The sequence below is a fragment of the Truncatella angustata genome, assembly GCF_020726525.1.
Source record: "Truncatella angustata strain MPI-SDFR-AT-0073 chromosome Unknown BKA67scaffold_3, whole genome shotgun sequence".
NCBI lineage: Eukaryota > Fungi > Ascomycota > Sordariomycetes > Amphisphaeriales > Sporocadaceae > Truncatella > Truncatella angustata.
In genome coordinates, this window is record NW_025763383.1 from 718,084 (window position 1) to 731,031 (window position 12,948).

Consider the following 12,948-nt stretch of genomic DNA (forward strand, 5'->3'; position numbering starts at 1 on the left):
TCGATGTGATGATACCTGGGCAGAGTGCTCGCAGCAAGACGAGGCTGATGAACGAAGCTCGAGGTTGGTGTTGTTTCCTATTCAGCCTCCGCAGAGCTCGGCGGCCACTGAAAACACCGCTAGCAGCAGCCTGCCAGCGACTTCCAGCTGCCGCCTGCGCCCCTGCAGCATAGCGTGAACTCACATATTCATTCTATTCCTGCCGCTAAACAAGAACCAAAGTTCACTGCTCTTAGTGTGGCTTAGTGCTTGAACGAGCATCCGTCAACCACGAAGGATTATAGGGCTCCCTTTTAACACATAGTCTCAAGTGGTCGTCTGTCGTTTTGAAAACCCGCGTCTTTCTGCTGCTCCTTTGCAATCCTCCGATTCGTTCTCGTCCGGCAACATGCTGGCATGAACGGCGACCAGCTTCCTGTGCTGAGCAGAAATTGGCTCGTAGAAGGGCGGAGAGGATAAAGAAGCAAAGTGTATACTCGAGTTAATTGTGCCGGTCGAGGCCACTAGTTGAGAAATCAAGGCATGGGAGCGTGCATGATGCATTTCTCAGCCGACAGGTTGGATTGCTTGTCCTGGGTTTGGTGCATGATTGCCGTCAATATCATGTCATGAGAGATTACTTCCCTAGGTTAGGTGGTTCCGAGTTTTCCTTGAGCCAAGCTTTTCACAGAGCTGTTTACATTGGAGAAACTTGGCATTATGATCCGTTCCTCTGCCTTCGACTATTATTTACCCAGTCGCACCGAAAGCCGCCTACCTACCATGCGAAACGACGCTGCTTCTCAAGCTATACCTACTGAAAAGCTGCCCAAAGGAGTATGAAACATTCGGAATGGAGCTTGTAAATATAGTTGACCTCTCAAACCTGAGAGTTTGGTGGTTAACCTCTAGACTATCCCAGCACTTTTGAGAAGATAACCATAGCTGATAGCTACGCCACGCAGCCGAAATCTCCCCTCATACGACGGGCGTCTAACTTTCCTATAGTTCCTCTTGCGTGGACCCTTGACACTCTTGTCAGAGCTCAGCTAGTACTCGCAGAGTGAACAGGAAGGGTTGATGCCTGCGGCTACTGCAAGATGCTACCACCTTGAACGGTGTCCTTTGAACACGAGCTTGGCAAGCTGAGGAATGACATTATCGAGGACCTTTGCCTGATGTGCACAGATAATGGCAACTACAAGCAACGATAGGGAAATACACTTGTGTACCGCAGGCGTGACAGGCCTCCAAGATTTGAATAGGAGACGAGCCATGGCATTAGAAACATCCCCACACACCGTATACCCATTATAGTGTTGCAATAGTAAATAATTTTTCTTTTATTGTATTAGAGTCATACGAAAAATTATGGTTATAAGAGTACTGCAAGGATAAAACCTCTCGTTTGCACGTTTGTCACTCTACCCTGAATCCTTCACAATTTCGGAAATGGATTAGCAAGCCCGTCTATTACGTTCCTTGGTGTATGATTTCGACCCTTCTATCCTTATTTTCATTCTTTATAGGCGAACAGATCTTTGTGCGTCGTAGCCGCCTCCAATCGTTCTCTCGCGACCGTAGGTAGGAGTGGGCGTGGGCTTGTTATCCAGAATCTTTTCAATCTCCTCCAAAACCTCGGGTGTGAGCTTCTCGGACAACTTGAGCGATTTGAGGTTGTCTTCAATCTGCTCAACCTTGGTCGCTCCCAAGATGACGGTGCTGACGTTGGGGTTCTTCAGGGCCCAAGCCAGAGAAAGCTGTGCGACGTTTCCACCGAGCCTCTCGGCAATGGCTGTCAACTTCTTCACCTTCTCAATCTTGGCCTTGCCTTCCTCTGTTTGGAGCGACTTGACGCTGTTCTCGAAGAACGACTTGTTGGTGGCAAAGCGAGAGTCCTCGGGGATGCCATCATTGTACTTGCCGGTCAGCAGGCCGGAGGCCAGAGGCGACCAGATGGTCGTGCCGTACTGGAACTGCTGGAAGAGGGGAGCGTACTCGACCTCAAAGCGCTGGCGGTGGAAGGCGTTGTACTGGGGCTGCTCAACAACGGGAGCAATGAGGTTGTACCTCTCGGCGATCTGGATGGCCTCCTGAATTTGAACAGCGGACCACTCAGAAGTTCCCCAGTAGTAGGCCAGGTTGAGGTTGCGGATGGTCTGCGTAAAGCCCTCGACGATCTCCTTCATGGGAGTGGCAGGGTCGGGACGGTGAGCGAACACTATATCCACATAGGGTTGTTGCAGACGCTCAAGCGAGCTCTTCAGTCCCTCGACAATGTGCTTCCAGCTCAGACCACGGGTGTTGGGCTCCTTGCGGCCGGTACCGAAAAAGACCTTGGTGGTGAGGACGTACTCGTCTCTCGGCCAGTCGAGCTCCTTGAGTGCCTGACCCATCTCGACTTCCGACTCACCGGAGGCATATGTCTCGGCAGTATCGAAAGTGTTGACACCATGGTCCCAGGCAGTCTGAAGACACTTCTTGACAATCTCACCCTTCTGAGTACCTCCGTAGGTGAGCCAGCCACCAAGCGAGAACACGCTCACCTTGAGACCAGTAGGTCCAAGGTGGCGGAACTGCATGTCCTTGGGGTCATATGCTGATCGTACGGCCGGCATTTTGTCAGATGAATAGTGTCTTGTGAGTGCGGTGAATGTACGAGTGTTGAAAAGTCTTGTTACACGAGTATACATGACAGTTTGGAGCGGGGGGAGGGGCCGAGTGACTTAAGTATTTCCGATTATGGAAGGCCGCTTCACCGCGTTTATTAATATTTAAGTCATTCCTAAAGCAAACAAGCCATCTGCTATGACGGGCTCTTAGCTGAGATTGGCTTAGGACAAACCTATTTTCCCCATTATTTTAATATGGCGATTCTAAGTGCGCTTGTGATAAGCACTGTTTGGGGGGGTGTGAAGAGGTGTGTAAACGGCTAGTGTATCATGGCTTTTCTCAAGGACCCTGAAAGCTATCTATCTTAGCTTAACCATTACTTAGAACTGTGGTGGGCCACGGCCTTCTCATGTCCCTTAACCTCATGAGCTTTCCGTGTTAATATGAACACGTCTATATCAAGAGATGCCATGCCTACATCCTTATTACCTAAGGTATACCGTGGTAAATCTGTGCATTATTTGTTAGGTAAGCACATTCGGTCAGTAGCCACAAAAGTGGGTTTTTTGCTTTCCCAATCTCAAGTACCAACATAAACAACCGTCGTATTCTGCAAGGCAAAGAACGAATGGTGACGTAACTGTGAACCCCGCGCTTCTCTCAAGGGATAATCAGGGGGCGTAAAATTATCGCCGATCATTAGTAAGCGATAGTTAGATGCCATTCTTGAGGACCTTAATGGTATCCGAAAGTGTTTATTTCCTTTTCAAGGATGTTGATTCTGTTGGTTGGACAGATCTGATACCACAGATATCCACTATTGCGGAATAGGATGAGAGGAAGATATACTCGTCGGCTGACACATATTGGTCCAGCTGCTAATATAGTCCGCATCCACTATATCCCCACCAGTTGTGCCACCCTGACGTTCTTCTCGTTACACGATATGATTACCAGATTCCTGGGAATCGTTCTATTCTTATATGGAAAACTTGGACGTTCTCGTATCTTATCGTCCTGCGAGACTCGCAGACTCACAGAGCATCCCAACAACTCCATGCCAACATTCTCAAATGCGATGCGCATGCGCCCATGTAAAATGCACGGCCATCGAGGTAGACAGTCAATCTATAAGTGACATTTCACTAATAAACCAGCATCTTTCATTAGTCATTAGATGCCCCAAAAACCAGAATACTTGACCAGATCCGGATCGTTTTCGAGATTCGACTGAAATCATGCTTTTCAAACGGGATGAGAAATCTGACCCTTCGTTCGTGTTGGCCACCCAACGGCCACAGCAAGTGCACGGGCATGATGTTCTCAGTAATGTACCCAGGAGTCATTAGGGGCCGAAAACACGCAGGTTTCCCGAAAACGAAATCAGCCGTGCGATCGGGGCGTGTGCGGCACTGGGTGATGGCAGAGCTCAGCGGCGGGAGCGAGTCGATACGAGATGATAGAGACAGCTTGTTGCGCACAGCGGCGATAGAGTCTTGTCAGCTTAGAAAATCCACTGGGATGCATGTTGTCCGCAGGCTTGATAGCCCTATGTCGAGCCAATTGCTTTGAAACCTTCCTGGCAGTCTGGGGCGAGCCGCTACCGCATCCTTATTGCTCTATTAACAGTGGCTGGCGCCGACACGGCAGTCTGGTCCCGATGGGGGCGGGTTCGATGTTCTGGAGGCACTCTGAGGGCCACAAACCGCGAATTTATCTATCTACCAGTGGATCGTCCTCATCTGGTAGTGGTGTGCCACCTGCAACAAGTTAAATTTGTAGCACTTTTTTTTACTGGTTACGTTAATATATTGTAGCTCTGACCCCAAGCATGAAAGATTCTCATCGTATGGTCTCTCATCTTTCGAAGAGCTTCAAGCGGCCAATATCGCAATCGTGGTAATTATTTTCGATAGCATTGGCTTGTTTTGGTCTCTCCCGCTGACATCAGTCGACGCAAGGGTCACAAGCAAACGGTATACATCGGTGCTCTAGATGCGCTCTGCAAGCAGGAGTTGACGAGTACATAGACCAACTAACCAACCCTAGTTCGAGCATGTTGACCCTCACACAGTTGATCCCACCCTCCTGCAAAAAAAGAAATTTCTCACGTTGGCACGAAGCCAGATATTGACAGAAGTGGGATTTGAACCCACGCCTCATCGAGACTGCAAATCACTCTATGTTTCACTATAGAGAAGTACGAATACTTGAGTGCAGCGCCTTAGACCGCTCGGCCATTCTGCCCTGAGTTGATAAAGTAATTAAGGCTCTGCGATGGCTTGAATTCTCTGCACATGTGCAAACAATGTAAGCAAAAGTAGCGCAGGAGCATTTTGGCAGATAGTTGTGTATGTAAAGTGGGTCGTGGATGGGTGGATATAATATTTTGTCTAAAGGGGTCCAGTGATGAAAACAACAAAAGATGTCAGACCTTTGCAAAAAGGAACGAGCACGTGGATGTGCTTGATGTTGTCCGACCGACGCAGGGCTCGAACCTGCAATCTTCAGAGTATGGGATTTCAGTGAACCGAAATCTGACGCGATACCATTTCGCCAGCCGGCCAGTTGTTGCTATTACTTGATAGAAAATTTACGACTCTATTACGTACTGGCTAGACACGAATTTGTTTTAAATATTATGTGGAACTGTACATGTTTTGGAGATCAACGACGGCCATTTTAAATGTCTCTATCAATGAGCTTCGTGAAACAGATCGTTGAACTGTCACAAACCATGGGCAAGATCAAACAGTTATGCGAATTTTGCTACGGGAGAATGATGAGTTTCAATTGGTTCTGTGAATTACTGTAATTGTAGCTATGTCGAGATCTAGCCGTACTTGGTTCTAACGAATGTCTATGCATGTAACTTTTTTTTTTCCCCTTTCTTATTTCTTCTTCCAAATTGAACTCTAGGAGCTGTTTTGGCTAAACACTTCTGTTGAAAATTGACAATATTTGTAAAATGATCCAAAAAAAAAATCGTCTTGCTGTTCGAGTGTCATGGTTTCCTCTAATTGGCGAACCAATTATTACATTCCCATCAGGGCTCTAGCACCAGGCTCGCTGCAGACGTATATGACGTCGTGAGCATCAGAGAAGCCGTTGAACTTGGTGGCAGAGCACTTGGTGTAAGCACCCATATCCTCAAAATAGAACCAGTCGCCAACATCAAGTTCTTGGTCGAAACGGATGCTATCGGTGATACGATCGATTCCGTCACAAGTAGGGCCCCAAATGGAGTACTCGATGCCTCCATTGGTGCCTGCGGGACAAGCCTCTGCAAAAGGCGTGTTGTACAAAGTCTGGCCTCCGGTACGTAGGACCTTGGCAACTGGATGCTGGTGATCGAACATAATGCTGCTGAAGTTGCCGTATAAGCCGTCATTGACGTAAGCCATGTAGCTAGCCTCACCAGTGGTGGGATCCTCAATGGTACGACGGGCAATAATGTTGCAGGCAATGGTGAAGGCTGTCGCAACATAGTATCGACCGGGCTCAGCGATAATATCGATGGTGGGCGGGAAGTACTGGTCCAGAGCCTCACGAAGGACATGAGCCATGGCCTCAAAGGACTCGCCACAGAAACCGCCTCCAACATCAAGCGTCTTCAAGTCGTACCCGTAAGCGGCAGCTTGCTTGAAGACATGGGCAGCGTCTTGGACAGCCTTGAGGAAGGCTAGAGGGTCCGAAGCACCAGAGCCGACGTGGAAACTGACTCCAACCACATTGAGGCCCAAATCACGTGCAAGTGCCAGTAGCTCATCTGTAGAGTCGAGGGAGGCACCAAATTTCAAACTCAAGCGGCACAGACTGGAGGAGTCATCGGTCAAGATGCGCAGGAAGAGTTCGGCGCCAGGATAAAGCTTAGCGATCTTGCGCAGTTCATCAGCATTGTCGAATGTCATCTGTTTGACGCCCTGGTTGGCGACATAGCGCACATAGGAGTTGGTCTTGCATGGCTGCGCATAAATAATGCGCGAGGGATCGACGCCCATGTTCAAGACTTGTTCGATTTCAGCCTTGGAAGCACAATCAAAGCCAGTGCCTAAACCCGCGAGAAGCTTTATGACCTGAGGGTCAGGGTTGCACTTGACGGCTGCACACAGGATTAGTAATCGTTTCCACCGTAGAGAGAGAGAGAGAGAGATAGAGAGAGGGAGGGAGAGGGAGACAAAAACCGTGTGGGGAAAACGTACCATAGAAGGGCTTCACACGTGGGAGGTTCTTCTTCCATCGCATATGCTGGCGATAGACCTCGCCGAGATCGCCCACGAAGAACGTATCTTCATCTCCTGGATCACAAGATTCATGATCGATACTCTCCACACGTCGGCGGAGGGCATCGCCAATCATGAGTTTGGCAAACAAAGCGCCATTCTGCTGTGGGTCAAAGAAGGAACTCTTCCTGACGTGAGCAAAATTATTGTGGTTATTATTAAATATAACCGGTGCGATATGCTCGACAGCGACTGTTGCCATAACCATATCCCTCGTTTGTAACTGAAGGGAGTTGGGAAAGGTGGGTGAGATGACCGTTCGATTCGGGGAATATCAGAGGTGAACTCTGGTGGTATTAATATTCAAGGCTAGCTCTATGAATAGAAGCCTAGTGTATAGTGAGATGATGGGTACCAGAATTCAGATTCTGATGTTAAGGGGGTCGAAAACGGTAGCTTCCTGATCCCGAAGCGATCTGACGAGGTCTCCTCGACTCCCCCTCGGCAAGAGGAAGAGGCTTCGAAGTCGTCCTATGCGGCAGCTGGTGATCTGGGGAGATCTTGGGGTTTTGGTCCGAAGTATGGTCGGGCGTGAGGGGAACTTGTTGCCGCTTAGAGAACTTCAGCAGCAGGTGGAGGTCGGGAGTTGATGATGTGGAAAGTCTTTCGAAGCGAGAAATCTTGGTCAGAGACGAAGTTGACGGCCGTGGAAGCCGTAGTAACAAGGGGGCCTTTGAGCGACCAAAGGCGAGTCGCGCGGACAAATTTGGTACGAACTTGTGAGTTCGTGATAGCGCTATGAGCGGAGTGAGATGAAATGCCGCATGGGCTGTAGCAGAGATGAAGATGGTTCGCGGTGGCCCGAAAGTAGTTCTCGAGAGAATTTAGGAGAAGAGAAACTTGGGTTTGGGGGGAGTCACAGCCGAGTGTGTGTAAAAACCAAAATTCGTAGTGGTGGGGCCAAAAAATCTGGGGCATGTGAATTGGTGTTGAGCGCGGTCAATGTAATGACGTACCGAAAATAGACGACCAGGGATACGCAGAACTATACAGGTAGAATGCGGTCCCGGCTTTTTGCGGCAGTTTGATTTTTTCGTTACGATGGCAAGAGGCGCAGCCTTTCGGATATCAGCGTGATGGAGCTGAGGAGGCCTCAAGGCAAATGCTGAGTGATTTTCTATCTGGACAATGTGGACGGTACGTGAACAATATTGGAGATGGGGATTATTGAAGGGGATGGGAACAATCCATGGTGTTTGCCAGACTTGGCTCGACTTCGGGCGCGAAAAAGCCCATAGCGGGGGTGCGAACTACTTTGGCCCTGACAACCCTGACCACTGGGACGCATCGAGATGTCTGACTAGCTGGACGCAGGCCCCAGGCGCACCGCGCTTGGGTGACATTGATCAACAAGGGGAAAATTCTGCTTGCATGCCTCTGCCACTATTTCCATGTGTAATGGCTTTTACCTATCGGCTTGATGTGCAAGGAACCGCAAAGCTCTAACTTAATTACTTGATGGCACATTTCCTAATGGCTGCAGTCCGCCGATTGCTACTATTGGATAAAGTGGGCTTTTGACCCTTGCAAATGCAAAGCCAACTGTGCTGCATAACCAGACCGTCGCTGGACGTTGCAGCCAGCCAGCTTGTACAACAGTTTTGTTATTACGTGCTTGGGCAAGCAGCGATTTACCGCTCCAACCAACGACCGGAAGCGGGCATCAGGAAACCAGACCCCGTAACTTGTTCATTTGTCCTAGACCGCAATGCTGCACTGTCTTGCATGGAAGTCTAGCCATCCCCTCTCCTCTTCGGAAGAACTCGTTTCAAGTTCCTTTTCGTCGATAGAGTGTCTCGCTCGTTATGTGTATACTTCATGTCTCAGTGTCCATGCCTCACAAGCCAGTCTCAACTGATAGTATACCGAGGCCTCCTTTTACCCATAGGACATTTTTGTACTTTTTACCACCATGGTGCAGGTTTCAGAAAATCGCGCAACCGTTGCTACTGGCCCACCATAACCTGTGGTGGAATGTCTTCTTAATTCGCAAAACTGCATAGGCCCCCTAGTCTAGTGTTCGCCAATTCTCCTTCCAAAGCGGTGTACGTCCGAATTCACCAAGGACAGCTGGTCACCACGTAAGCATGTACTCTGCCCTATAGTCCGGACTTCCAATGCTCAAGGAATCCGAGTCTGAAAGGACGAGCCAGATGTAGAGCCTATCAAGTCGACGACGGGTCTGTGTTTCCACTAACCCAAAAGTTTGCTCGACGGTTTTCATGATCTGATTCTTGCTCTTGCGTCGCTCTTGTGACCTCAATGCTACTGTGAAAAAGCAGTGAGGCGTATCGGTATCTGAACGCTGTTTAAGGCATATATGTCAAAGGTTGTACGCCACTTGGCATACTATTCAAGTCATCCTGAAAGCGTGAAGTAGCTCTGGTAGCTGAGCTAGCCAAGCCCAAGTAGTGTACATGTCTATTAGAGGTGGGTATATGCACAATTATTGTACAGTCTGCGCCGATATATACAAATATCACAAGGCGCCGCCGTTCTACTCGACATCATCCGCGGCATCGGCACTGCCACTTACATTCATTTCCCGTAGGCTCCAAGAGTCATCAACCCAGTCCTTCTTCTCACCGAGGAAGGCGACTCTTTCCTTGCCCTTGGCAAGGGCTTCGACAATATATTTCTGGGCGACTTCCCGGATCTGGTCTTTTGTGACGTCGAGCATTTGTTGTCGACGGTTTTGCTTCATCTCGTCGGTAAGGCCGTACCTGAAGCGATCCATGCCTTCAGTATTGATGGACTTGGGCGCGTCAATACCCTTGAACAGCGAGATCTTGGCCTCTTCCAAGTCTTGATCTCTGAACTGCTTATCTACTGCCCACTGGCCAGCTCCACGCATGATGCTGAGTGTGTTTTGAGGGTTCGGGTCACGGTAGGAGTAAAACCCGAACAGACCGTCAAGACCTTTCATGTAAGCGCCGCCACCATATGCGCCTCCCTTCTCACGGATCTCGTGATGCAAGTGCTTATGCGTCAAAAGCTGAGAAAGAACCTGCAGAGGTGCGCCGTCTTGGTGTGTATAGGACACGGTTGGAATGGCAAGTCCGCCATAGTAAACTTGGTACGGGAGAGGGTAGAAGGCCTTGATGTCACGAGGTAAACTTTGTCGTTGCGAGTCGGGGAAGGTTACTGCCTCCGTGGGGCGCGCGGACATAAACTTGGCCAGAGCGCTAGAATTTGCAGACACACTGTCTGCGCCGCAAGTAAGAGCCACGCGCATGTTCGAGCCGCCGATTGCAAAGTTTTGAATTTGTTTGAGTTTGTCAATAACATCATCGTATTTGTCCGTTTCTGGACGCCCAGCTAGCGACGCGGTTAATTTGACCTGAGTAAGACCAGAAACTTGCTCGCCCAACCAAGCATCCCGCGTGAGGCCGGCTTCTGCAGCTCTCCAGGCGTAGGAGTGCCCAGAGGAGGCAATGGCACTGACAACGCCGTCCGACGATGCCTCAAGCAATTGTCTGATCTGTTTGGAGGCTTCCGGACTGTCAAAATTGGTTTCGAGTATCAGCTTTTGTAGTAAATCGAACATGTCGGGAACGTTGCGATCAAGTGCCATTCCAGACAAACTAATGCCTTCGGACGCTTGTCGGAAATCAGTCGGCGAGGCTGAGCTGTGGTAGCCAACAGAAATCCCACCGGTCTTGAGCTTGATCAAATCCTCGATTTGCTCCATCGTCAGATTCTTCGTACCAAGTCTCATGATCGAGTCTGTGAATAAAGGGATCAAGGCACGAAGTTCGTCGGGAAGGTCTTCCAACGTGTTGATGGCGCGGAAGTAGGTCAGTCCGTTGGTGGGAGCTTCGCGCCATTGGATCTTGCTCCCATGTGCAGCTTCGTCCCTGACTGAAATAAGTTCCTTCTCCCTTGGAATGTCCCGCACATGTACAGTAGGAAGACAACTCAGATCCTCGGTATTAGTCTTGCTTTGCTCAGCCAATAACTCAAGCTCGCGTTCTTCGAAGAATTTACGGGCTTCTGATTCGCCTCCAGCTTCTTGTGTGGCTTGCATGATCTTGGCGGCCAGTCGCTCATCTTCTTCCCTGGTGACATCCGCGCCATAAGTCGAGGAGGGAGCCATTGTGAAGGTCATGGTATGGTCGTTGAGCAAATACTTGTCCATGAGGCCTTCGAGGTAGCCCCCTTTGGCCATATTTGCCTCGAATGCATCAATGACCTCATTCCAAGCCAAGGTGTCCAAAGGATCCGTGCCACGGAACCAGGGCGACTTGACCCGGTGAACGAGGCCCATGCCAAAGCCGGCCGTCTTGTGCTTCAAAGAGAGCTCCAACTGATGCATGTATCCATCAATCTTGGATCGGTCGAATCCTTTTTGGCGCACCTCTCTGAATATTTTCTGAATCTCTGGCTTGACCTTCTCTACGTCTCCTTCTTGTACTCCAGTCAAACCGACGGAGAATATTCCAGTGGCGGTATGACTGTCATAACCGGTGTTAGGACTGTAATCCGTGCCCAGACCCGATTCAATCAAGCCCCTATACAGAGGTGACCCGTAGCCATCGGTGAGTAAGCTTGACAGTATCGAGACACCAAAAGACTCAACGATATCGCTTGTCTCTCCAGTGATCCACGAGACAGATGTTTTGTATTGCTTATCTGGGTCCGCCAGGGGATCGACAGGGCCAAAGACGGTGACATTCCGAGGACCATCACTGAGGTCGATAGGTCTCTTGGTATCCACGTCTGCCTCGATCTTCTCAAAGGCAGCAAGCTGAGCATCTACTTCTCTGAGATGATCAGCCAGCGGCATGTCTCCGTAGGTCAACAACTTGGCGTTGCTCGGATGGTAGTGGTCTGCGTGGTACTTCTTGAGTTGTTCATAGGTCAAGTCGGTAATCTTCTCCGGGTCGCCTCCTGAGTTGTTGATGGCTGGGAAAATGTGGTCTTGAAAACGGATATAAAACAAGTAACCGGCGTCGGACATCTGACCCTTCATTTCGTTGTAGACGACGCCCTTGAAGACCAACTTGCTGTCTTCGGGTGTGGCATCCCCATCCTTCTCGGCAACGCGCGGGTTCTCGGGCCCTATCCGCCATCCCTCTTGGGTGAAGTCGGTCTTCTTCAGGAGAGGATGCAAGGTAGCGTCGAGATATACAGACATGAGGTTCTGGAAGTCCTGTTCGTTGGTTGTCGCAAAGGGGTAGAAGGTGTGATCGGTGGAAGTGAGGGCGTTCATGTAGTTGGACAAGGTTCGCGGCAACATCTTGAAGAAGGGGTCTCGAATGGGGTACTTTTCACTGCCGCAGAGGGTAGTGTGCTCGAGGATATGGGGGACACCGGTGTCGTCTGGAGGATTCGTCTTGAAGCCGATGGAGAACACATTGTTGCTGTCGTCGCGGGCAATATGTAGATAGTCCGCACCCGTCTTGTCATGCTTGAGGTGCAAAGCAGTCAACTCCAGCTCGGGTACATGTTTCGTCCTCAGCAAGGTGAAGCCATGGACCTTCTCGCCAGGTTTGGGATACTGGGAAAGCTCTGTGACAGCTTTCTTGGCCGCACCTTTGACAGCATTTGTAGCATTCCGAAGCATTTTGTGTCGGAACAGCAGACGAAACAGTAATTAAAGGCAGATAGATGCTAAAGTACAAGTAACAGAAAATTGGGGAATACGAAAAGAATGCGTGGTTTGGAGTTGTCAAAGATGAATCGCAACCACGACTGCCGATGGGCCCTCGAAAATTTCCGAGGCAAGTACGACCCGACCGACCCCATTGGAGCTGTCGCGCTGGATGACGCACCGCACCGCCCGATAGCTTATCACCGGCTCGGTTTAGTGAATATATCGAATGGACGGACGAGCCTTACAAATCAAGAGCAGTTCCCAGTTATTGTTCATCGGACTAGTCTAGTTAGGTTGCAGTATCGACGTGGAAGACATTCCGAAACAGTGCTGATGAACGTAGGCTGCAGACAGTCGAGGAACGAAAAAACACAGCCTTTAGCCTCAGCTGATGTACATATCCATTCGGATTATCAGATGTTGAACCTTTGGGTAGGTAGGAGGTGGATGGCCATGGAAGCTGAGATCAACCCCTGT

At 49.7% G+C, this 12,948-nt stretch overlaps 3 protein-coding genes and 2 non-coding genes across 5 annotated transcripts; all 5 read right to left on the reverse strand.

Moving 5' to 3' along the window:
* Nucleotides 1-1,502: 1,502 nt before the first annotated feature.
* On the reverse strand, nucleotides 1,503-2,597 carry BKA67DRAFT_515982 (voltage-gated potassium channel subunit beta-3; the record flags this gene model as incomplete). Its single annotated transcript, XM_046097773.1, has 1 exon — nucleotides 1,503-2,597. One exon carries the CDS (start codon nucleotides 2,595-2,597, stop codon nucleotides 1,503-1,505), a length of 1,095 nt encoding a protein of 364 aa, XP_045959400.1.
* Nucleotides 2,598-4,723: 2,126 nt separating this feature from the next.
* BKA67DRAFT_t87 lies at nucleotides 4,724-4,839 on the reverse strand. The gene has a single exon. It is a non-coding gene; the product is annotated as a tRNA-Leu (tRNA).
* A 230-nt stretch (nucleotides 4,840-5,069) lies between these two features.
* BKA67DRAFT_t86 lies at nucleotides 5,070-5,158 on the reverse strand. The gene has a single exon. It is a non-coding gene; the product is annotated as a tRNA-Arg (tRNA).
* Nucleotides 5,159-5,627: 469 nt separating this feature from the next.
* On the reverse strand, nucleotides 5,628-7,083 carry BKA67DRAFT_516219 (ornithine decarboxylase; the record flags this gene model as incomplete). Its single annotated transcript, XM_046097794.1, has 2 exons — nucleotides 5,628-6,694; nucleotides 6,795-7,083. The coding sequence occupies 2 exons, from the start codon at nucleotides 7,081-7,083 to the stop codon at nucleotides 5,628-5,630; spliced, it is 1,356 nt and encodes a 451-aa protein (XP_045959401.1).
* A 2,289-nt stretch (nucleotides 7,084-9,372) lies between these two features.
* Nucleotides 9,373-12,441, reverse strand: BKA67DRAFT_514837 (Metalloenzyme, LuxS/M16 peptidase-like protein; the record flags this gene model as incomplete). The annotated part of the gene is made up of 1 exon (XM_046097677.1): nucleotides 9,373-12,441. One exon carries the CDS (start codon nucleotides 12,439-12,441, stop codon nucleotides 9,373-9,375), a length of 3,069 nt encoding a protein of 1,022 aa, XP_045959402.1.
* Between the last annotated feature and the right edge of the window lie 507 nt (nucleotides 12,442-12,948).